Source organism: Mustela erminea, chromosome 8, assembly GCF_009829155.1.
Source record: "Mustela erminea isolate mMusErm1 chromosome 8, mMusErm1.Pri, whole genome shotgun sequence".
In the NCBI taxonomy this organism is placed as follows: domain Eukaryota; kingdom Metazoa; phylum Chordata; class Mammalia; order Carnivora; family Mustelidae; genus Mustela; species Mustela erminea.
The window spans coordinates 102820451-102845695 of NC_045621.1; the positions used below are offsets into that span (position 1 = coordinate 102820451).

Sequence of the window (25245 nt, forward strand, 5' to 3'; positions counted from 1 at the left end):
TCTGCTCTCTGGGGAGAGGTCTGGGCTTTCAACTTCTTAGTACCTCTGCTGGGCAGGAATGCCCTGGACCACCCCACTCTAAAGCGGCAGTGGGCTTGGCAGGTAGGACCCACATGCTTTGTCAGGTTCCCTTTCGGGAAGAACGGTATGAAAACCAAAAGCTGGATACAAGGTGGACACATTGCTACTGGGTGGCTTGTTTCTTGGCTTCCTCAGCAGACCAGCCTGACACACACACCAGCAGACCAGCCAGACACACACACACATAAACACACACACACATTTCAGAAATGATGAATTCACACCGGTGCTTACAATTCTAGCCTGCATCCGTAAAGCTACTGCCTGCTTTCCCCCATTCTGTGTTTGTATGTCCCTTCTTCCACTGTGAGATCCCTGGCTCCTAATGCATTTACTCATTAATCAATTTCATAGAAGTCCAAAATAGTTTCACAATTGTCTCACCTATCCCCATGTTAATGAACAAGCATGATAAATAGAGGTCAGGTTTGTTTGCAGGTTCCCCCAAGTTTATTGTACATCCCGCCAAATCTATGACTATACAGTCAAATACAGTATTTATAAGTTTCCTGGATTAATGCTTTTTTTTTCCTTGTTCTTTCTTTCCTTCCTCCCTCCTTTCTTCCCTCTTTCCTCTCTTTCTTTCTTTCTTTCTTTCTTTCTCCTTCTCTTCCTCTTTCTTTCTTTCCTTCCACCATGATCATGGAATTCATGTGAAATATTCGCGTCAGTTTGCTTTCAATTTGGGGGTTTTCCCTCCCTTCTCTTATTGATATAATCTTTTTTTAAGTAATAGGTAGAACAATAACATGCTTTTTTTTTTTAAGATTTTATTTTTTTGAGAGAGAGTAAGCAAGAGAGAGCCCGAGCTGGGGCCGGGAGTGGGGGGCGGGCGGAGGCAGAGGAACAGGGACAAGCGGACTCTCTGCTGAGCAGGGAGCTGGAGGTGGAATTTGATCCCAGGACCCTGGGATCATGACCTGAGCCAAAGGCCAATGCCTAACTGATTCAGCCACCCAGGTGCCCCATCAAAGATACATGTGCACAAGCCAAAACCCCTTGTTTTCTGCATCTGCCTCCTGCCTTAACCTCCACTCACAATCTTTCTAGGATCTGGGGGAAACTCCATTTCCTTCCTATGTGTTCTACTGTCTGTCACTATGTACTCTTCTTCATGAGACAACGCTCTACCCAGCTTCCAAAATTTAGTCCAGAAAACTGTTGAAAACTCTTATCCATGTAGGTTTTTTCTCCTCTTCTTCTTTGTCATGTGTTCAATTTTTTATTCCTTTAAAACGTCATAAGTGGGGGCACCTGGGTGGCTCAGTTGGACAAGCATCCGACTCTTGATTTCCACTCAAGTCATGATGTCAGGGTCATGGGATGGAGCTCTGTGCTGAGCAGGGAGCCTGCTTAAGATTCCCTCTCTTGCTCTCCCTCTGCCCCTCCTGGCTCATTCTCTCTCTCTCTAAAAAATTAAAAACCAATAAATAAAGTTTTTAAAAATAGAAGTTTTTAAGTAGTTGAGACCAAAAAAAGCAAATGCTTGTTCTACCATCTTGAAACAGAAGTTTGCTGCCAATTTCTAAACTAATCATATTTATTCTACCTATTTTAATTATCTTAATGTGCTCTATTCTCAGGATTTTATAGAAAGCTCTAAATCTATAATACCAAATAATATATCTGGGGGTGGGGAGGAAGGTTTGAAATGGAATGGAACAACTAAGGAAGACTGTAAAGTTGAGGGGAAACTGTTAAGAAAAGTGAACGGTCCCAGTACGCCCTGTGCCCTCCAAGAAATAATATTAGACACTACTAACTTGAAAGTTCTGTTCCTAAACCCCAGAAAATGGCTTACTTGGCCACATGCTCTAGAGTTTGAACAGTACCTATCACACACGCTGCCTTTGTCCATAGGCAAACACAAGTGGGTTTTCAGGAGTGAGGGACAGAAGGGGAATGTCCTGCCCAGTAGGAAAGTACAAGCACTTTAGCACATGGTGTAAAGCTCCCAAGACTGCGAATGTGAGCATTTATCCTCCCCTGCCTGTGCGGTTCTTCCACAGCTGTGATTCCTTCAACCTAGTCATGCTTCCGGAAAATGTCCCTGCCGTTCTCGATGCCCTACCAGAAGAAGATAGACTGGAAACGGCTGAACGGTACTTTCTCACCTTTGCTTTCTAGTGTAGTCTGTTCTACCAAAATGCACCAGGTGCTTCGAGAGATTTCAAAAGAGCACATGGTGCCCAGATCTGCAACCCAGATGAGTTAGGGCTAACACACGCAGCCAGAGCCCTAACTAGGAGATGGCAGGCTGAGTTAGTGGTGTGGAGTAGATGGTCTCTGCAGCCTCACATTCACTGATGGGAGGGAGCTCCAGGGAGGGGAGAGCAGAGGTGGTGCTCAGTGGGCTGGGAAGGCTTCATGGTCACATGCACTTGGGTTAGTCCTTGAAAAAGAGTACGATTTGGAGAGGCATAAAAAACTATAGACCCCAAACCGAGGTGCTCATGTTTCATTTTACTGGTGAGCATCCAACAGCCTCGAATCTCCTGTTGTGCTGATTTCAGCATCTGTCCATGTAAATCATCAATTAGTGAAATCCTAAATATCTGAGGTTTCTCTCCGGGGCTAAGACTTGTCCACGTGCGGTGACACTTGGCAATACCTGAGCATTTGAAGCTCCAAACCGGGGAAGGTGGGAGCGCCTTCTACTGGAGCCACTGCGCAAGGACATTGGTGAGGACACTGGTGAGGATGCTGGAGCCTGGACGGATGGTACCCATCTGTGTGAGGTTCAGAGGAGTATGTCCTGTCTGGCAGGGCTGTGGCGCCCAGCAGGCCGCAGCTTAGCTGACCCCTCCTCCACTTGGCACTGATGTGGGAACCATCGTGACCGAGTTCCCCCATCTTTGAAATGATAATAGTAGAACCTATTTCCTGCAAGTTGTCAGAGTTGCAGGAGATAATGCTGATGCTGATGACAATCACAACATTTACCAAGCACTTCAGCACAGGGCTTTGCCCGCAGTCTCATTTACTCCCCACGATGAGGTCTTGCTGTTATCCCCACCTTAGAGACAGGAAACTACTCACAGGAAATTGATTCTTGCAGAGCACCAACATGCGGCTGCTTAGCAATCATTAGTCTTCAGTCACAGGGGACTGGAACAGTGTCTGTGCCTTCCAAGGGTACTTTCCATAATGGAACCTTGCTATGCCACTTCAGGGTATCATGGCTGAATGGTGTTCCTGCCCCCCCCTTTTTAAATTTTATTTGTTTGACACAGAGAGAGAGAGAGAGAGAGAGCACAAGCAGGGGGAGCTACAGAGGGAGAGGGAGAGGCAGGCTTGATCCCAGGACCCTGGGATCACAACCTGAGCCAAAGACAGATGCTCAACCAACCTAGCCACCCAGGCACCCCTGTGCACCTGCTTTTAATTCCAAACTTTGAAGACTTGGTTGATCTTGGAAGCATTTCTCTTAACTGAGCCATTATCAAAAAATCCCTTCTCTTTTTCTAAAGTAATAGGGTTGTTGAAAGTAGTAGTGACATTTCCCAGCCTCCCTTGCAATAAATTCACCCATTTGGCAAGGCCCTAGCCCAGGGAATGCGAGATGGGAGATATTCCACTTCTGACCATGACCACTGAAGGAGTGAGTGTATCTCCTCCATGGTCTCTCTCTCTCTACTTTCCTCCAGCTAGAACCCACACATGCAGCAACCACGCTTTAACCATCAGGCCAGGGGTCAGCAAACTATGGCCCATGGCTGACTCTGGTCTGCCACTTATTTTTGTAAATAAAGTTTTATTGTAACATAACCACACCCATTCATGTATTATTTCTTTTGGTTCCTTTCATGCTACAAAAGCAGAGCTGAGTAGTTACAAAAGAGACTATATGACCTACAAAGCCCTCTACTGAAAAGCTTGCAGACCCCCATTCCAGCAGATAGCAGACCACAAGACAAAAGTCACCTCAAGCCCTTTAATTTCTTCTTTTACCAATAGTTTATTTGGAAATATATTACTTAAATATATTAAAATTATATTAAAGCAGTTGTAGGTTTTTTGGGTTTTTTTAGTGAAGAAGATAGTGATCTCTTCACTATCACTTTCTATTTAAATTTCATGGTGGCCAGAGAACATACTATGAATGATTTCAAAAAGATTGAAATCATTCAGGCTTTCTTTACAGTCCAAGATATGGTCAGTATTGGTAAATATACCACATGCACTTGCAGAGAATATGAATTCTACAACCCCACTTTAAAAATTGCTTTTTACTCTCTGGTTATGATTCCTACCATTGTAGGTCAAAGCAGTTTATCAGCCTTATGCTTCTTTTAACATAGACTCAACAAAAGTGGGTAGAACTAACACTGAAAGCCAAAAGAATTGCATAATTCTTAAATGATCACAATATTTCTCTACTTTATTTGGGGAAGGAAAACCCTTTCCAGCTAAGCATGTTCTTCCTTTTCAGTGAGCTCTGCGAACAGAATATAGAAGTTCTGCTGACTCCGGAAATGATCGAAGCAGAATTCCCTATGTTGGACCACAAGGACCCCAAAAAGGAGAAGTAAGTGGATGCTTTATGCCTTCCTTAGGAAGAGGCAGCCTTCTGCTAGAATTGGTCCTCCATGAAGGACAGGAATTGTCACGTCATCTGAACCTAAATACCTCAGGCTTAAAAAAGAGAGAGGGGTGTGTCTATCTTATTTGATGCACAATTATGGTCTGTCACGTGTGGTTGGCAGGTAAACATTTAAGAACTGGACCCAGTTTTTCCATTTGCTTATCATCTAATTTCAGAGGTGAGTTTGTTATTGATAACTGAACGAGTCTCATCCAGCATCAGGAACCCGGGCTCTGGAGCCGGAGGAGACCCGTGGCCGAGGCTCAGCCCCACCATTTATGCCGTGCGAGCTCTCCAGCCACGTTTCTGACACCTCAGTTAACTGAGTTGCGGTGTCCTCATGTGCGCCATGCAGGAAATAAAGTCTCCCTCACAGGCCTCACAAGTGTGAGGAGTAAATGAGACACCAGTGCAAGGACGGCCAGCCAGTAGCTTGATGTGAACTGGGTGTTTGGCAAACGTGAGCGCTTCCCTTCGCCTCTCCCTCAGGGGCCGGAGAGCAAACACGTCATCATTATCCCTCAAAAAATTGGTTTCTCTTTTTTTTAAATTGTATATTTATCTGAGAGCGAGAGAGAGATAGAGAGAGAGAAACATGAGCAGGTGAGGGACAGCCAGAGAAGCAGGCTCTCCACTGATGAGGGAGCCTGGCGTGGGGCTCCATCCCAGAACTCCCAGATCATGACCTCAGCCAAAGGCAGACGCTTACCCAACTGAGCCACCCAGGTGCCCCAAGGGAACATTTTAATTCTTCATTTTCAGGTATTTCTGCTTTTTCTAAACTGCCAGACATTTGCCAGAACTTTACATTTCACCCTGTTTAGAAAACGTTCCAGAAGCACTTGAGTTTATACTGTATTCTATCTAGGCGGATCATAGAGCTGACTTCACAGTCTTAAGACATCTGTCCTTCCAACCAAAGGCACTCCTCAGTTCCTTCCCAGATATTTGGAATATTCTACCAGAAACCCCCTTGCCACACCCAGCAAAGGGCTGGGCTCCACATTAGCAGCCACCTGATCCAGGTACAGAACCCGCCCCCTGACTCCCCCAACTTCTGGAGCCACTGTCAGAGTCAGACATGTTACAGGCCTACCTTATTCATAAACATGAAGCAGCAACGAATGCTGACTGAACCTTTAGAAGACATCATGTGAGTGATTTCTCCTTTCACCTTCTTGACAACACTGGCAGATGGGAACTACCACTGTCTGTCCATCTGGAAGCAGAGCCTGAGTTACAGAACTTGGCCACACTAAGAAGCTCATGGAGCTGAAATCAGAAGCCAGGTTTGAATCACTTACCAGCCAAGTGTTTTCACTAGTAACAAAATTATCATCAAACATAGTTTGAAATAGATATATGTGATATCAATTCTCTATAAAAACATAAAACAAGTCCCCAGGGGTGCCTGGGTGGCTCAATTGGTTAAACATCTGCCTTCGGCTCAGGTCATGATCCCAGAGTTCTGGGATCAAGTCCTACATTGGTCTCCCTGCTCACCAGGAAGCCTGCTTCTCCCTCTCCTTCTGCCCCTCCCCCTGCTTGTGCTCACGTGCCCTTTCTCTCTCACAGATAAATAAATAAAATCTTTAAAAAAAAAAAAAGTCCTCCAGGCTTCACTATTCCTGTGACCCTGAGCCAGCTTCTGGGTGTGGGTGGGCAACCTGAGCTGCTACCAAGCGCCCTCATGTGTCCCTGTCGGGTGTTTGATGTACAGAGAGATCAAAGAGCAAGCACAACCTACAGAGAAGCCAGGAGAAAAGATGCTGGAGGAGATGAAGATTCTACGAGGCAAAGCTCTCAACTCGTACCTGATTCTAGGATAAAACCCCCAAGAGGTCAGTTCCTCTCATTGGCTTTCTGCTGGTCACTGTGTCCATTGACGTTCCGGTCATTTGAGGAGTTAAACTCTCTAGAGAATAAAATTGAAAGGTGGATGATGTATATATTTGTAAGTAATCATTTTTCTTTTGAAAGATAAGACGTCACCAGTGGGATGGCAGTGTTGGAAAGCTCCTTGGTGCAAAAATTCAATGCTGGCACGAAGACTTCTGGAGCAAGCCACAGGCCACCTACCATGTGGAGAGCCCCAAAGCCTTCTGCACGTGGTGTGGTGCTGGGAGGGGGGCTAGGTGGGCGGGGAGAGGGCAGAGAAAGGTGTGTGTGGAGCGGGTCTGCTCTCTCACCTCTGCATGGAAGCCGCCCCTTGCCCCTGAGCGTCCCAGCCTTGGTGAGGACACTCACTTCCCAGGCATCTATGCAAGGGCACAAGCTTGTCCTACATTTGTATTTGCCAAATCTGCCAACAGCGTTCCGCACCTAGCAGTCTTGGGAGAGATGCTGTGCAAGTGCATGCCGGGCTGGCTGCCTGAGGAGGAGAGGCAGTAGGTGATGTGGGAGTCGTGTGTGAGGTGTGAGGCAGGCTTTCCAAACGAGGACAACAGTTCCTTTTTCCCTGGAGTCTGCCGCATGCCAGGCCCCCTGTTGCGGGCCAGCTCTTCAAGTCCACACATCCTCCCAGGGAAGGGAATCCCAAGGGTCCCAGGAGCCAGGGGACCTGTCAAGCTGGTGAAAACCCACAAGGCCTGTGTGACTTCGAGGCTGGGCAGAATCAGGGAGGGAGTCTTCAGGCGCCCAGAACTCTGGCGACATCAGCCGTGCTGGGCAGGAGGGGCAGTGGGAGACAGGGACACTGCCTGCCTCTGCCTGAGGACACCAGAGTCTTCATTCTCCAATCACCCACAACAGACCCACAACAGAACTGCCACCTTCTCCTCCTGTCTTAAGCTACCAAATTATCCTGCCTCGTCTGCTTAAGGAACACAAGGAGGTCACATTACTTTTACTGTTCAGAGATCACAATTCGTATCTCCCATCCCACCAAAACAGGAAGATCACACTCGCCTTCCAGGGGGTCCTTTTTTCTTCCAGGATAAGGCCAAGCACCCTGGGGAGTCCTACTCAGCCCAAGGGGCTGGTCCTGATGACCTGCTAAGGAGCCCAGGCCTTTGACTGCCCCAGCTCGGTGTCCTGCAGTCTGCTTTCAGCAGGATGCCTGTCTGCTGTGGGGACAGAGGCTCGGCCATCACAGCTGGACAAATAGTGGTTCTCCAGGTGGAGGAGGGAAGAGTGGCCTGGGGTATGGCACACACGCACACACACACACACAAGGATGTACACACAAAATACACACAAGACACACAAAATACAAGAGATTTGCTGAGGGCCATCCAAGAGCTGGGCCTGGATCCAGGTCCAGCAAGCGATACTACCCCAAGCCTGCCCTGTGACAAAGGGGACACACCATCAACAAAAAACAGATTTTACATTTGTGGTATAAAATCAGGGTATGAGAAGTGCTACAAAGAAAGACTAATGTAGGGGCGCCTGGGTGGCTCAGCCATTAAGCATCTAACTTCCACCCAGGTCACGATCCCAGGGCTCTAGAATCAAACCCCATATTGCACATCTTGCTCAGCAGGAAGCTTGCTTCTCCCTCTCCAATTCCCCCTGCTGTGTTCCTTCTCTCACTTTATCTCTCTGTCAAATAAATAAATAAAATATTTTTTTTAAAAAAATAGGTTCTGCCTTCAGCTCAGGTCCTGATGCCAGGGTCCTGGGATCCAGACCGGCATCGGGCTCCGCGCTCGGTGTGGAGTCTGCTTAAGATTCTTTCTCCCTCTTCCTCTACCCCTGCCCTCCCCCACCACTGCGCACTCTTTTTCTCTCTTAAAATAAATTAATAAATCTTAAAAAAAAAATTCCAGGTTCATCTTATATTTTCTCAGCCTCAGCCCTGAAGTCAACTATTTCTAGCCCTAACTCCTTTTATTGATGTTGTTATGAAGGATGCTCAGAGACAACCCCTGGGTGTTCATTGTTCCTGGGTCTCTGTTTCCAGGCTCTCTCGGTGGACAGAGCTGAAACACCTCCGTATTTTTACCAACCCACACATACATAGCTCTGTAGCTCACTCTCCACATCTATCAAGAACATGAATTGAAGGGCACCTGGGTGGCTCAGTGAATTAAAGCCTCTGCCTTCAGCTCAGGTCATGATCTCAGGGTCCTGGGATCGAGCCCCGCATGGACTCTCTGCTCAGTGGGGAGCCTGCTTCCCCCCCACCGCCTGTCTCTCTGCCTACTTATGATATCTTTCTCTCTCTCTGACAAATAAATAGATAAATAAAAATCTTTAAAAAAAATACTATATAAAAAAAAAGAACATGAATTGATTCTGAGACTTATGAATCTAATCACCAGTTTGTTTCAGCCTTCCTTTTAATTCCTTTGTAACCCTCCCCCTACAGTGATTAACCCCATTCTCATTATCTACAGTATGTTTATTTGTTCACTTTTAGCACATCCGTGAAGGGATGGCCCAATTGTTCACCTATCTCCTGTGAGAAACCCATGTTGTTGGTTTGTTTTTTTTTTTTAGTTTGTTTGTTTTTTAATATTTAATTTATTTATTTGACAGAGAGAGAGAGCACAAGCAGGGGAAGAAGCAGAGGGCGAGGCAGAAGCAGGCTCCCTGCAGGGCAGGGGAAGCCTGTTATGGGACTCCATCCCAGGACTCCAGGATCAAGACCTGAGCAGAAGGCAGTGGCCTAACCAACTGAGCCACTCAGGTGCCCGAAACCCATGTTTTGACTAGATGACAGTATTTGCCTTCTTGTTGTCATTAGCATTACAGAGTTCAATAAAAATACAATTTTCCAAAGTTTCGGCTCTTTTTTCCCTTCCACGCATGTCCATGTGGTTCTGCCATGCATTTGGGATGCAGTTAGGTTCATCTGTTCCTGTTTCTATTCCATCTCTGGTTCCCAAACATCCTAGTTGGGTTTAATTATTCGTTTATATTTAGGATGGGTACAGGGTTCGCACAACATTCCCGTGGTTCTCACAGCCACACGAAAGAGGTGCTCGGGGAAGGGCCCGTTCCTCCTCATCTTACTACCCTGTTCATACCCACCCTTGTAGGTAACCAGGCTCTTTAGTTTCTGGTTTATCCTACGAATCGGTAATTCTCATAAACCTCTGTAGGGCTGAAAACCTTACTTTCCCGCCCTGCATTCCTCCTCCTCACTCAGACCTCTCAGCAGTTCCCCAAACACAGCCCGCTGGAGCACACCCTGCACCTGGGCCCTTGCTGTTCCTGAGGGGCTGTTCCACCCCCTTCCAGCCTTCCAGCCCCAGTTCAGACTCCCCCGGCCCCCTGGCCTTCGGTTCCCCCGCACACCGCGCCTCTCAAGTAGGGGTTAAATCTTTCCTCTGCCTACCTCATTGTCTGCCACTACGGAGGAGGGAGGGGCCCGGCCTTGCTGCTCCAGGGAATCGCTGCCCTCATCATCCAGACTCAACACCACTTTGTCAACCTTGCTTCGTCCCACGCGTCCAGCCCGCACTCAGTGAGCCCCCCGCTAGATCCACCTACTCCTTCCCCCTTCCTTCCTGGGCCCCCAGCGCTGTAGTATTTAGGTGAACATTCCTGCTGCTCATGGCTTGTTACATGGCTTTGAACCTGGGCTCCTGTCAGTGCATCTATTTACACCTATCTCTGTTCCCCCACCTATAAACAAGGGCCAATTTATTTCGTTTCTTTCCGTGCCTTCCAAGGGTGATTTTACGACCCTCTAGAGGATTCTGTGACTGTGTTGGGGATCTGGCGCCACCTGGTGGATGCCTTAAGAAAGGCCTTGTCTGCCTTCCCAGTACACTGTAGCCTACGATTTCTTCCAGGAAACCAGTTTCCAAAAATTTAATATTGTATGCGCTTTTCTTCCTTTTTTCAGACCACTTTTAGATGGGAAAAGGCAAGAAAGCCTTCTTTGTATTGTCTTCCATGATCAGTTCCATAGAAAAAGTTGCTTCAGTGGAGTCACTGAACCACATGAAGTTTGGGGGCTTCCTTGTGGGCTCAGCCTGGTCCTATCGGGATGGTGGACACAGTCAAAGGTTGACTGCATGAGTGAGGAGCTCAGGGCTAAACAGTGGTCTCTCAAGACCTGCCAGCTCTTTCTCTCTTGTGTTCACTCAGATTATCTCAGCTCTCTCTCTCAAGCCGGAGAAATTTTAAACCACAAAACCTCAGGATAATTCAATAGTTCATTTTACAAGTAATTACAATTGCTTCCTCTTTTAGGACTTTCAGCTTGTCAAGTATTTTCTTAATGATCCTCACAATGTTCTGAGACACACAGACTGGCTGTTATCCTCGTGACATATATAGGGAAACTGAGGCCCAAAGAGGTTCATGGACTTGCCCAATTAACAAAAGAACCAGGTTTGGGCAGAACCCAGGCTGCCTAATTCTGAACCCATGTTTCTCTCTACCACACGAAAAAAATCAATGGAAATGGAAATTTTATAGTTTTATATATCTTTACTTTTTATTTAAATATTTAGGTTTTGGGTTTCTAAGTGTCAAATAATGATATTTAGGGGCACCCGGGTAGCTCAGATGGTTAAGTGTCTGCTTTCAGCTCAAGTTATGATCCCAGGATCCTGGGATCAAGTCCCACATCGGACTCCACATTCAGTGGGGGAGTCTGCTTTTCACTCTCCCTCTCCCTCTCTTCCCTGTTTGTGTTCTCTCTCTCTCTCTCTCACTCAAATAAATCAATAAAATTCTTTTTAAATGATATTTATGTTTCACTTAATTATTCTTTAAAATATGTAATATGGGGCGCCTGGGTGGCTCAGTGGGTTAAGCCGCTGCATTCGGCTCAGGTCATGATCTCAGGGTCCAGGGATCCAGTCTCGCATCAGGCTCTCTGCTCAGCAGGGAGCCTGCTTCCTCCTCTCTCTCTGCATGCCTCTCTGCCTACTTGTGATCTCTCTCTGTCAAATAAATAAGTTAAAAAAAAATATGTAATATGGAAAAAGCACAAACTAGCAAATTTTCTAGCTCTAAAATCAGTTTGGATCTAAAGAAACCAGACAATACATTTACCCCACAAGGGCAGTGGCCACATTTATGTGTCCCCAGCACAAATCAAGATGTTTGGCACAACATAGACTCTCAATAAATGTTTGTTGGATCCCAGAATACGAAAGAAATATGAAAACTATGGGTCTAATATCCATTTACATTCTCATGGACATGTGTTTATACAGTGTATTCACTATGGAAAAAAATAGGAGTTGAAGATAATAGATGAATTTTGAATCTAGAACATCAGAATCAGAAGGATATAGAACCTCCACTAGCCCCACCCAGATAAATACGGGTGTATCTCTAAAATATAGCAAGTTTGTGCAATCTCCTTGCCTTTTATTAAGTGGGGAAAATGGCAATATTAACTTTACAGAGTGGTTGTGGAGTTAAATGAGATGATTCTGATGATAGAGTGCACAGTAAATATTAGCTATTATTAGCTCTCAATATTTATTTGGCAAGGGAGGGAAGCTGAGTCCTTACCTGCCTCCCTGCCTTCCTCAATTCCCCTTTCCACCTTCTACCATCCATGCCCCTGCTGAGCAAAGGGCCTGACCCAGGGCTCAATCCCAGGACCCTGGGATCATGACGCAAGCCGAAGGCAGAGGCTTTAACCCACTGTGCCACCCAGGTGCCCCTGGAGCATCACTTTGTTGCCAGAAAGTTTGCCTCCAAAATTATCCAGGGCAATTAAGGGATAAAGGAGCTGGTTAAAAGCACTCCCACTGAGCAAACTATGACAATTATGACATTAGAAAGAAAGCAGTAGTTCTCTGCACAACCATATGAGGCAACTAAAAAAAAAAAAAAAGAAAGAAAAGAAGAAAAAAAAAGGAAAAAGAAAAGAAAAGGTTGTTTTAACCAAAACAACCTCTTAATGATGTTTACAGTATGTTAACAAAGCCAAACTGGGTGTATACTATATTCAAGCTTTGGTCAATGTCAAAATTTCATCATTGCAAGTCAAACAGCTAAAAGATATAATGGGAATCCTGGCAGGGGATTCAGAACTTCATCCATTCTACTCAAACAATGAAAAATTATGGAAGATTTACTACTAAAAAATTTTTAAAACCACAGGGGCGCCTCCATGGCTCTGTTGGTTGAGCATCTGACTCTTGGTTTCAGTTTGGGTCATGATCTCAGGGTTGTGGAATCAGGTCCCATGCTGGGCTCCCAGCTCAGCATGGAGTCTGCTTGAGATTCTCTTTCCCTCTCCCTTACCCCCTCCTTTCTCTCTCAAATAAATAAATAAAATCCTTTTTAAGACTTTATTATTTATTTATTTATTCGAAAGAGAGAAAGAGCACAAGTCAGGGGAAGGGCAGAGGGAGAGGAAGAAACAGACATCCGGCTGAGCAGAGAGCCAGATGTAGAGCTCTATCCCAGAGACCCTGGGATCATGACCTGAGCTTCATTTACTAAGCCACCCAGGCACCTCTAAATAAATAAATCTTTTAAAAAAAGAACACACACACACACACACACACACACACACACACACATAGATTTGGAAACTCTGACTATCCACACAGAGACTCAACCTAATAAAAACAAACTCATGTTCAGTCGTCTGGGAAATCACTCTGAGCCCAACCTTGACAAGAATATACCACTCAAAGATCAGCCCAGAACACAGCAGTGTGGAATGACTCGACAGGATGGTTCTGTGTCCCTGGGTTGGGAGACCACATTTGTCATGTCAGGGTGAATAAAAGATTCTCCCTCAATTGATACTCTCGTCCTGGTCAGGTCATCTGTAATAACAAGTTTCATCGCACAGTTTCCTACATACTTCAGTTTAAGAGGTTTAAAACACGTCAGAGTATCTGTTACATTTATGTGACTGTTTTATTAGATTTACAAGAGTTGCTTAAGGGTGTAGAAAGATTTTGCTTATTAGATTTGAAAGGCTACATTTTGGGGGTAGTACATTTAAAAGAATTAGCTAAATTAAATTTGAAAATGTGCTTTGAAATGTCTAAGGGAATTTGATCAATTAAGTACAGGACTGGTGTGGTATAATTAAGGAAGATTTAATATGTAAAGCCTGTAGTTAATTGAAACTTAATCAAAGAACAAGTAGAAAAAATTCTTATTTTATATATTAAAAAGTACTGGGTTTATTAATAAGATAGTATTTGTAAATTGAGGTTCTAGGTTTAGAAGACATGGGATATTTAAGCTTGCTATTTTAACCAATAATAATTAAGACACAAGCTACTTTTAAGTATTCCTATCATGCCCAAAAGGCCCCACAGAAGTTTTTTTCATGAAGAAATGGAGAAGTTGAGAAGATCAGTACCAAGTAAGGACATTGAATCTCCCGACAAAGAAAAGTTCCAGAGTTGATGGTTTCAATGGTGCATCCTACCAAATATTTAAAGAAGAGATAATACCAATCTTTCTCAAACTTTTGCCAAAAAATTGAAAAGGAAGAACACTTCCTAACTCATTGTGAGGGTCAGCATTACCCCAATACCAAAGCCAGACAAAGATACGACAAGGAAAATTCAGCAAATATCCCTTATGAACACTGATGCAAAAGCCCTCATTCGGCACCACATTTAAAAGGATTATACACCATGACTGAATGGGATTTATTCCTGCAATGCAAGGACAGCTCAACATACAAAAATAAATCAACATAATACACCATGTTCACAAAATAAAGCAAAAAAGGCAATGATCATCTCAACCAAAGCAAAATTTGACAAGATTTAACACACTTACATGAAAAAAACACTCAATTATTAGAAGGTGGAAGAGAGTCAGTAATGTATCCTCTAGACTGAGAAGGCACTTTTAACAACAAAACACAAAGCAAGCTGCTCCATACCACTTACCTGCCGGTAACGATGGACGGGCCTCCAGAGACCTGGCTGCCACGACCACTCCAGGTGGTACCAAGCTTTTATCCTCCACCCACTCCCTGCCAGGTCCTGACTGCAACCCACAGCTCTTATAAAGCGAGGGGCATGGTGGTGAGGTCCCAGGGTAGTTATCTGAAGTGGTGCCACCTGTGTGCCCAACGGGCTCGCTACTCATTCTCTCAAGTGACATCATCTATACCAAGATGGAAGGCCAAAGATGGAGTCAGCGTTGCCAGTACTCCTACACTCGACAAACCAGGAACAGAAGTAAACTGCCTCTATGCAATAAAAAGCCATATGAAAAACCCACAGCAAACATCATACTCAATGAGAGACTGAAAGCTTTTCCTCTAAGATCCAGAAAAAGACATGAATGCCTGCTTTCACTATCTTTAACATAGTACTAGAAGTTCTATCCAGAGCAATTCAGTTAGGCAAGGAAAGAAAAAGCATCCAATTGGAAAGGAAGAAGTAAAATTATCTCTGCTCATAGATGATATGATCTTATATGTTAAAACCCCTAAAGATTCCACACCAAGAAAAACCTGTCAGAGTTGGTAAACGAATTTAGCACAGTAGCAGGATACAAAGTCAAAACATAAATTTCAGTTGCTATGCACTAACAATAAACAATCTGAAAAGGACATTATGAAAATACTTCCATTTACAATAGCAACAAAAAGAACAAAGTACTTAGGAATTAACTAAAAAGGTGAAAGACATAATGAAAACTATAAAACGCTGAAAGAAATTTAATTAGATATAAATAAATGGGAACACATTCCATGTACATGAATTGAAAGATTTCATCTTGTTAAGATGTCGGTGCTATCTAAAGCAATCTACAGATTAAATACAATCCCTATCAAAATCCCAATGTCATTTTTTTTTTACAGAAATAGAAAAAAACCATCCTAAAATTCATAGGGAACCTCAAGAGACCCTAAATAGCCAAAACAATCTTGCAAAAGAAGAACAAAGTGAAGGAATCACACATCCTGATTTCAAAACTTACTACAAAGCTACAGTTATCAAGTCAGTATGGTACTAGCATAATGGCAGAAGAATAGAACAGAATACAGAGTCCAGAAGTAAACTCATACATATACAGTCAAATGATTTTTGGCATGGGTGCCAAGACCATTCGATGAGGACAAGACATTCTTTTCAACAAATGGTGCTGGGCAAACTAGATATCCACATGCAAAAGAATAAAATTAGACCCTTATCTAACACGGTATACAAAAAATTAACTCAAAATGGATCAGAGACATAATTGTAAGACCTAAAAATGTAAAACTCTAGAAGAAAGCATAGTTGCCATATGGTGATAGGGCTTCATGATGTTTCATGATGCTGGATTTGGCCATGGTTTTTGGATATGACAGACACCAAAGGCATAGGCAACAAGAGAAAATAGACAAATCGGACTTGGTGAAAATTTTAAAACTTCTCAAAAAACATCAAATGACAATATCCACAGAGTAAAAAGGTAACCAACAGAATGAGAGAAAATGTTTACAAATCACATATCTGATAAGGGATCAATATCCAGAGTCTAGTGAGAACTCCTAAAACTCAGTAACAAAACACATCGCTTCTTGGCCTTTTGGCTAAGATCAAGTGTAGTCGCTGTTCTTATCAGTTTAATATCAATAACAAAACAACCAAATCAAAACGTGGACAAAGCACTTGAATAGACATTTCTTCAAAGAAGATACATGAATGACCAATAAACACATGAAAAGATGCTCAATATCACTAATGGCTAGGAAAGTACAAATAAAAACTATGAGATACTATCTCACATTCATTAGGATGCCTGCTATCAATATGTCCAGAAAACAGCAAGTGTTGGTGAGGATGTAGAAAAATTGGAGCCTTCGCTCACTGTTGATGGGAATGTAGATGGTATAGCTTTTGTGGGAAACAACATGGCAGTTCCTCAAAAAAAAAAAAAAAAAATGTCATTTCATCTAGCAATTCATTTCTGGGTTCATATAAAAGATTTGAAGACCTGTACCCCTGAAACAAATAATACATTATATGTTAATTTAGGTAAAAAGATTTGAAAGTGGGGTCTTGAAGAGAGAATTTGTACACCAATATTCATAACAACATTATTCACAACAGTCAAAAGGTGGAAACAATCAATGTCTATTAACCAATGAATGTATTAAACAAAATATGGTGCATACATATAATGGAATATTTTTCAGCCTTCAAGAGAAAGGAGATCCTGTCACATGCTTTAACATGGACAAAACTTGAGGACGTTATGCCCAGTTAAATTCCCCCTTCACAAAGAGACAAATACTGCAGGTTTCCACTTACATGAGATACTTAGTCAAAATTAGCCACTGAAAGAAGTACTTACTATTTACATTGACTGAGAGGAGGGAACATGCCATGCCCTGTGGGGCAATGGGGGAGGTACTGGGCTCAGTCAGGAAGAAGGAGGAGCAAGTAGAAAGCAGGGCCCAGAGCTTTCTCTGTTGAGGTTTCCATGGGGAGGAATGGTGAGGCAGGGGGAGTTTGGAAGAAGTTTAGGATTGGATAGTTTGAATAATTTTGGCAGGCTCTGGTCTTACAGGGCGGCCTCTAGTTGTCCAGTACCTTACTCTGGGATTATTTAGAACAGGGAAAATATTGGGTTGGTGTGTGAGAGCTGAAGGAGGTGGTGGGGGGGCGGGGGGTAAGGGCTCTGGATTAGTTGGTTTGCCATATGAAAGGCATGCTTGTGGTGGAAGTGGGGAGGGGTGTCATTTGTTATCTCTAGGAAATAGCTAATCCCAGGAGAGGCAGTCTTTCAAGGCTCCCAAATTGTAAAACTTCTTAAAATATGGAAAATTTTAGGGGCACCTGGGTGGCTCAGTGGGTTAAAGCCTCTGCCTTCGGCTCAGGTCATGATCCCAGGGTCCTGGGATGGAGCCCTGCATAGGGCTCTCTGCTCAGCGGGGAGCCTGCTTCCCCCTTTCTCTCTACCTGCCTCTCTGCCTACTTGGGATCTCTCTCTGTGTGTCAAATAAGTAAATAAAATCTTTAAAAAAAAAATATATATATATATATATGGAAAATTTTAAAAACATGACTCGAACACTGCCTCAGTTCTCAGGAATCTCTGCCACCCCATCACAGTCATGGACTCCCACACTCATACACTTGACCTTGCCATCACCAATATGGATACTGTAAGGTTTTACAGGCGAGATAAACACGACACGACACCAGGCGAGGTAGGCGCAAGGCAAGATTTATTAAAGGCACTCTCTGGCGAAGTTTCAGGGCTCAGGAGAAGGGGAGCCAAGAAAGTTGTGCCAGGAGGAGGTGGGCACCCTCAGACGAGGTTCCGCAACTCTGGAAAGCAGAGTAGGGGAAGTCGCGCTGGGAGGGAGTTGACGGGGGTCTTTTATCTGTCTCCTGCATAGGTATCGGGTTACCTATGGTGACGTGACCTGGGCATACATCCTTTTGGCGGGAGAGTCAAGGGTTAAGGGGGGGCAGGTGGGCTGGAATACGGTGAGACCCTGCGGCGGCCAGACCCCAAGGCAGCGGTCATTTCCGATGCTCTTCCTGCACTGCCGCAGGTCATTTCTATCGTTCTTCCTGCACTCCCGGAGCCTGCCCACCGAACAGATACCACCTCTGAAGCATCCATTTCCAGCCTCCTACCTTCTAATCACCACCTCCTTATACACATTAAAAAAAAAAATTATTATGGAAATTTCCAAACATACATAAAGTAGAGCACAATATAATGAGCTCTCCCCTAAACTCATCAGGAAGCTACAACAACTACCATCATTTTGCTGATGTTGTTTCCTATCAGACCCTGGTTTTTGCGGTGGTGCTTGTGGTTTCGTTTGGGCTGTAATATTTTGAACTAAAGAGTGGACCTCATGTCATTGCACCTATCAACATTTTGTTATGCATCTCTAACCGACAAGGACTTTTTGGCTTACGTAAAATTCGTGTTTCATCCCACCTAACAAAACAAGCACTTCACTAACATCACCTGACACTCAATCCATATTCAGATCTCCCCGTGGTCTCAAAGCTCTCTTTTTTTACCGTCAACTATCAATTCAGGATTCCAACAAAAGCCACGTGTTGCATTTAACTGCTAAGTCTTTCACATCTCTTATTTTATAACATTCTCCTTTCCATTGTTTTTTTATGCCCTTGTCTTGTATAGAGAAAGCACATCATTTGCCCTGCGGACTCTCCCACATTCCAAATCTAGCTGAGGTCACATATGAAAGCAGGTTATAGCACTATTTACAGACACGAACGAGCAGCCAGACGTGGAGTCTCAGAACCCAAACAGATCTCAGTAATACAAGCTAATAGCTCTATGGTCTGAACTGTGCTGGGCATTATATATGCATGAACACATTGAGTCCCCACAATAAGCCTAGGAGGTAGATGGTACTCTCATCTCATTTTTTAAAAAAGATTTTATTTATTTATTTGTCAGACAGAGAGAGAGAGAGAGAGCACAAGCAGGAGGAGCAACAGGCAGAGGGAGAAGCAGACACACACACACACACACATCCGCACTGAGCAGGGAGCCCCGATGCGGGACTCAGCCCCTGGACTCTGGGATCATGACCTGAGCTGAAGGCAGTGGCTTAACTGCCTGAGCCACCCAGGCACCCCACTCTCATCTCAATTTATTAATGAGAACACTGGGCCCAGAGAGGTTCACTCGCCTAAAGTCACACAGCTAGTAGGGGATGGAGCCAAGATCTAACCTAAGCAGTCCAGCTCCAGCATCCGTGCTGTTCACCATTGCTAGATTTACATCTGGTCACAGGCCCCTTTATGACAGACTTCCAGGGCCAAGATTAAAGGGAGACCCCCAAATGCCATCCAGGGACATGTGATTTGAAGTGCCTGCCCTCACTGTCTTTAGTTATATAGATAAGGATATCCAGAAAACTTTCACAATTAGGATGTAATAGGATACCTTAAGACCGATATTATCCTCACTTTAGAGATGAGGAAACTGAGATCCGGAGGGGTGACATCCTTTACAAAAGAGCAAGAGCCCCCTGCCTCCTAAGAAAATTCTCTTTCCCTAGGCTGCAGTCTCCCTGTGCACTGCTTCTGAGCTGAGGCACCAGCCCAAGTCTGGGGGCAGCCACACCAGATCTCGGTTCTTCTCTAGTATCAGCATGGTTATCTCTGCCGAACCAACATATGACTCCAGAAGGATCTGCTGAGCCAAGCCTGAGACAGGAAACACCAGCCCCACGGTCTCTCCACCTTGAATCAGGTATGGTCCTGACTGACATTACAGCTAGTCCTTTTTGGTCAAGAGCCCTGTAGAAAGGGCTGAGCTGGTGGCTTGTCTGGAGACTCAAGGGTCCACAGCCTGCTAAACGTCAAAAGCCCCAATGCCCACAAGTTTCTGGATCTCCTAACATCTCATCTTCCCTCACAGTCTCACCTTTCCACCCAGGAGATCAGTTCTTTTCCCCTCTTACTCCAGGGCTTGGATGGAAGAGAGAGTCAGATGCAGATGCCAGGCCCATTTGGGAGAATTAGCAAGACCCACTAGGCTGAATTTGTATGGAGGCAGGAGATGGAGCGGAAAATGTACAGGGGCAGGAGTCCTGTGCCATTCAGGTGCATGCTAGGTGCATATGAGCTGCTCAAACTAAATGCCTCCCTTCTTTATCTGTAAAATGGGAATAATGTACTTCATGTGTCCACAGACTTTTTCTGTAAGGGCCAGATAGTCACAATTTTAGGCTTTTTGTATCAGCCTGTCTCTGTCCTGGCTGCTCAACTCTGTCCTTCTGGGATAAAGCAGCCACAGGAAACTATAAAGAAATGGGCATGACTGTCTTACAATAAAACTTTATTTACAAAAACGGGTTGCGCACTGGATTTGGTCCACCCGCAGGGTGATGATCCCTGACCTAACTGGAGCGCTGCTAGGAAGATGAGGTGACAGGCGCGACGCTGCTCTGTGGACTGTACAGTGTGGATCATTTGAGAGGAACTGGAGGGGCAGCTGCTATGGTAATAAATTAAAGCTCAAGCGCAGCTTACTGGCGGTGAACGCTTCCAGACAGAAAAGGCCACCGACCCGGTAGTCACGTGGGCAGGGGCTCCGATGGGGGCTTAGCCGTAAGCCACCTCCTGACCCACGCAGATACGCTGTTTCCTAAAGGCGGTCTCTCGAGTGCAGACAAGGAAGCGCTAGTCCGCTTTGGTCATCCTGAAGCGAGAGTGTGGCAGTTCGCCTCCCCACCGCAAGGTGCTCCGACACCAGCCACCAGGATGCTAGTCCGCGTGCCACGGTCCCTACTCCCCGAGGCCCGCCCCCCGGAGGCCCGCCCCCCCCGGAGGCCCGCCCCCCCCGGAGGCCCGCCCCCACCGGATCCTGCTTTGCTCCCGGCCCGCCCCCTGTAGTCCCCGCCCCCTGTAGTCCCCGCCCCCAGAGCGCGGGCCGGCGTGCTCTGCGCCAGACCCGCCCCGCGCACGGGTCGCGGCTGCCCAGGCTGCGGCGGAGCAGGTGAGCCCCGGTTGCTCGCGCGCGCGGATTCGCGGAAGTGGGACGGGCCCCTTCCCCAGGGTCTTCTCCAGTTTCTTGGTCGAGCTGCGCGGCTCACCGAGCTGCCGGGACGCCCAACGGGGAGCCCTCTGCGAAGTTTCCGCAGCACCTCTTCGCCCAGCCTAGAGCAGGGCCTTGGCGCTGGTGGGCCTGGGGGCGTCGGGACTTTGTCCCGGACCCTTGCTTTCCTAGCTTTAGTCCCTTAGTTGGGAATATAGGCCCAAGTGATGTGCCCCTTTAGGAATTTTCGTGAAAACAAGCCAGGCGGTACCCCCACGTTCTTGTTTGCAGCAACCTACGTGCTAATTAAACCTATCACAAGCAGGCAGGAAGACAGTAAGCTTCAACCAAAGTAAAATAATTATGAATTTTTGCTGAAATATTTATGGATGAAATAAGAGGACACCCGGGATGTGTTTCAAAATAAGCCAGTTGGAGGAGGAATGTGGGTGGGAGAAGAGAGGAAACAAGATTGGCCATGAGTTGGTTGAAGCTGGCTAATGTGCTGTTTTGTCTACTTATGTAGATATTTGTAATTTAGAATTAAAATTTTTTCTGAAACAAAAAGCTCTCTGATAGCCTGTGTGCCTGTGTTGGCTAGGGTTGTCAGAACAAGTACTGGATGGCAGGATTTTATTTTCTCGGGACCTGGAGGCTCAAAGTCCAAGATTACAGTGTCAGCATGACATTTCTTCTGAGACCACACTCACTGGCTTGTAGATGGTCACCTCTGGCTTGTGCTCTCATGGTCTTTCTTCTCTAAGTGTCTGTGTCCTAATCTGTTCTCCTAAAGACACCAGTCAGATTAGATTAGGACCTACCCTAATGACCTCACTTTAAAGACCCCATTTCTAAATACAGTTACATTCTCAGAGACTGGGGCTTAAGACTTCAGCATATGACTTTGGAGGGGACCCACCACTCAGCCTGTAACTTCGCCACTTGGCTAGTTTTGGGGTTTCGTCCAGTTAATCTATCTCTGCCTCAGTTTCCAATGTTCAAAAATAGGAGCAATATAATTAGGTCATGGAGTTGTGAGGATTCAGTTGTTCTCAGAATTGTGTCTAGCATACAGGAGGTAAGAAATTGAATTTAGGTTTCACCTATAAATTAGGGATCATAGGACTTCAGAGTGGGATGAAGAGTGGAGTGAGGCAGTTGGTACTTCATGCCGTGCCTAGCCATGGGAATACAAGTTAACAATCACAACATTATCACAGGGGGTGCCTCCTGCTGTGCCAGACCAACTGTTTTATGTGCATTCATTCATAGGCTCATCACTACCACCCCAGGGATGCCATTGTCGGTGCCTGTTTGGCTGATGGGGAAGGTGGTGCACAGAGATGGAGGTTGGATTTGAACTCTGGCTTGAGAGCTCATGCTCTTAACCTCCTCCCTCTATTGCCTCTGTTCAAAAGGATGTGGCCCTGGGCTATGTTCAGTCAGTCAGCTCACCCAGGGAACCGTTGGCTGATTCTCTTTTTCTTGGCTCAGGTTTACAACGGTGCCAGCACTCATGGCTGGTCTCCTGTGGCGGGCTGCAGCATTTGTTCAGAGACACAGGACAGGCCTGTTGGTGGGTTCCTGTGCAGGGCTGTTCGGGGCCCAGATCTCCTACCACCTCTTCCCAGATCCCGTGATCCAATGGCTGTACAGGTACTGGCCTCAGGGCCAGCCAGCCCCACTCTCCCCAGAGCTGGGGGGGCTCTTCCAAGAGGTGCTCCAGGACATCGGGGTCCCCTCAGGCCATAGCTACGAAGCTTTCATCACGTTCACCTTCCAGCCTGTGAGTGCTGGCTTCCCGCGACTCCCTGCGGGGGCTGTAGTGGGCATCCCAGCCACCTTCCTGGGGAGAACATTGACCAACAGCGATCACCCAGTGGTGGTGCACGGACAAAGAGTGAACTGGCAGAGCCCAGCAGGCGCCCGGCTGAGAGATGCCTTGACCCTGTCCCACGAGGCCCAGAAGTTTGCCTTGGCCAAGGAAGTGGTATACCTGGAGAGCGGTGCAGCCGCCCTCCAGGCCCTGCCGGCCCCAGCTTGTCTAGCTGGAACCTGGGCCCTGGGCGTGGGTGCCAAGCATGCACTGGGGCTCTACGGAGGCCCCATGAATTTACGGGCGGCCTTCAACCTGGTGGCAGCAGTGGTGGGCTTCGTGGCCTACGCCTTCTCCACGGACTCTCTCACTCATGCCCTGGAAGGCTGGCTGGACCGTCGCACAGCTGCACTGTCTGCAGCCTATGCCCGGGGGGGCGTGGAGTTCTATGAGAAGATTTTGTCGGGCAATGTAGCCCTGCGTAGTGTCTTGGGCAGTCACGGAGAGAAGCTGTATACGCCCAGCGGGAACATCGTTCCCAGACACTGGTTCCGCATCAAACATTTACCCTACACGACCCGCCGGGACTCCGTGCTGCAGATGTGGAGGGCAGCACTCACCGCAGGCCGTTCCTGAGGGACTCATCACAAGGATGGACTGGGCTCATGCAGACACCACCCTGCGTTGACTCTGGGGGCTCTTGGTGCCTTCGGCCCCAGAACCCAGTGTCAAATGAATCAGAGACTCTGAAACAAAACAGCCTAGATTCTACACCTGTCCATGATTCCAGTGACCTTGGGCAAGTCCCTTTTGAATCTGAGCCTCAGTTTCCTCCGCTGTAAAATGGGGGTATTTGTAAATCAACTGACAGGATTTGGGGGTTGTGTGAGCTATGAACAAAAGGGCCTGGCCAAGAGGACACGCCATCAATAATGGGATGTCCCTCCTTGGTCTTAGAATTCCAGCAGGCTGTGGGAGTCAGGCCACATCTCCCCCCTGAAGTGCTTATAGGATGGGAACACTTTCCTATGGTGGAGAACCACCATGTAGTTCATCTGGTGGTCTCATCTCACTTCCTTCCACCGTGGGAGAAAGTAAAGCTTTAGAGGCCCAGGTGAGAAGCTAGCATGGCCCTAAGAGGCTGGGAGAAGGAGCTTGAGGTGGGAATTCAGAGCAGGTTTACCCAGGCCTGATGGCATGCTCAGACAGACCCCTTGGCCTGAAAAGGAGAGAAAGTGTTGCTGGAACCTGGCAAGACCTGTGGCATGGGAGACTTGGCAGGAACTCTGGGCAAAGGAAGAAGAAGGAACGAGCCATTGCAAAACCAAGGCCTTGCAGGGAGGGCACCTGCTGATGTAGTCCAGAGCGGGGCCAGTACCTGGAGAGGAGAGGAACTGGGGAGTTCCGAGGCGGGTGGCAGGAAGGAAGCAGGGTGGAGGTGGGTGAGATGGACTGAGCCTAGTGTCGCACCTGGGGCCCAGGGGAATGCTGCACCCTTACTCTGTTCATTTCCTTCAAAGCTTCCTGGTGGCAGGTAGATCAAACCCCACTTTTAATCCCTGGACAGGAGACCCCCTTCCCAGGAAAGGTGAGGGCAGCTGTGGCCAGAGAGCCAGACTCATTTGGCCATTCATGTATTTTTATTGCCGATTGTGTGTTTTTCCTGGAAGAATGGAAGCATTCAGGCCTGGCATCGGTATAATTCAGGGTGAAGAGACGGGGCCACACCCAGGGAAGGGCGCAGGGCAGTACCAGGAAGCCCACTCGGCTGTGGCATGCACTTCCTGCTGGAGACCGAGTGGGCAGTGAGCAGGGTGCGGTAGCAGGTCTTCCTGCTGGGTCAGTCACAGTGGCTGGAGGTCAGTGCTCTGGCTCCATTCAACCAGCATGTGGGTCCCAGTGTTCGGCCTGGGCAGACACCCCATCTCTCAGATCCCGGGATGGCGGTGGGCACATGCTTGATGGATGCAGAGGTGGACAGATGAGTGATTGAGTGGGTGAGCCAAGTCTCCGCTCTGGGAAATGCCACTGCAGGAGACCCCTTGGCTTGTCATCCAAGTGCTGCTGCCACGTGTGACTGATCTTGGCCAGAGAAGTGTAGCTTGGGGTCTGGATTTGAGGAGCTCCAGCTGCTCCCCAATCCCCATGCCAGTGCCTTTCAGTACTGCAGGAGCAGGGTGATGGCTTCAGGCATTCCCCAGGTGGTTCCTCCAGACCATTGTCCCCACCTCTCCCAGCTCTTGGACATGCAGATCTGACTGGGTTCCATCCTGCCTACAACCCTCTGTGGGTGTCCTGTAGCTTTCTGGCTAGAGCCACCTCTCTGAGCCCCGGCCTAATGGCCTCTCTAGCCATCTGGCGTGCCCCGCCCCCGCCCCGCTAT

General features: G+C 46.7%; 2 protein-coding genes and 1 pseudogene across 3 annotated transcripts in view; all 3 read left to right on the forward strand.

Moving 5' to 3' along the window:
• Window positions 1–6606, forward strand: part of CFAP221 (cilia and flagella associated protein 221) — an 84172-nt gene extending 77566 nt beyond the window's left edge. The window contains exons 22-24 of one of the 2 annotated variants that reach the window (XM_032353870.1): window positions 2091–2183; window positions 4514–4609; window positions 6387–6606. In XM_032353870.1, the coding sequence (XP_032209761.1) occupies window positions 2091–2183; window positions 4514–4609; window positions 6387–6495 (298 nt within the window). In that variant the 3' untranslated portion in view covers window positions 6496–6606. The remainder of the gene's footprint in view (window positions 1–2090; window positions 2184–4513; window positions 4610–6386) is intronic. The other variant, XM_032353871.1, reaches the window with a different exon arrangement.
• A 9468-nt stretch (window positions 6607–16074) lies between these two features.
• Window positions 16075–16175, forward strand: LOC116598035 (annotated as a pseudogene).
• Window positions 16176–20938: 4763 nt separating this feature from the next.
• Window positions 20939–24775, forward strand: TMEM177 (transmembrane protein 177). The gene is made up of 2 exons (XM_032353877.1): window positions 20939–21007; window positions 22541–24775. The coding sequence occupies exon 2, from the start codon at window positions 22563–22565 to the stop codon at window positions 23496–23498; it is 936 nt and encodes a 311-aa protein (XP_032209768.1). The 5' UTR covers window positions 20939–21007; window positions 22541–22562; the 3' UTR covers window positions 23499–24775.
• Window positions 24776–25245: the final 470 nt, after the last annotated feature.

Excerpts from the sequence above, each read along its gene's own strand:
- TMEM177 (XM_032353877.1), top strand. The coding sequence starts at position 22,563 with ATGGCTGGTCTCCTGTGGCGGGCTGCAGCATTTGTTCAGAGACACAGG.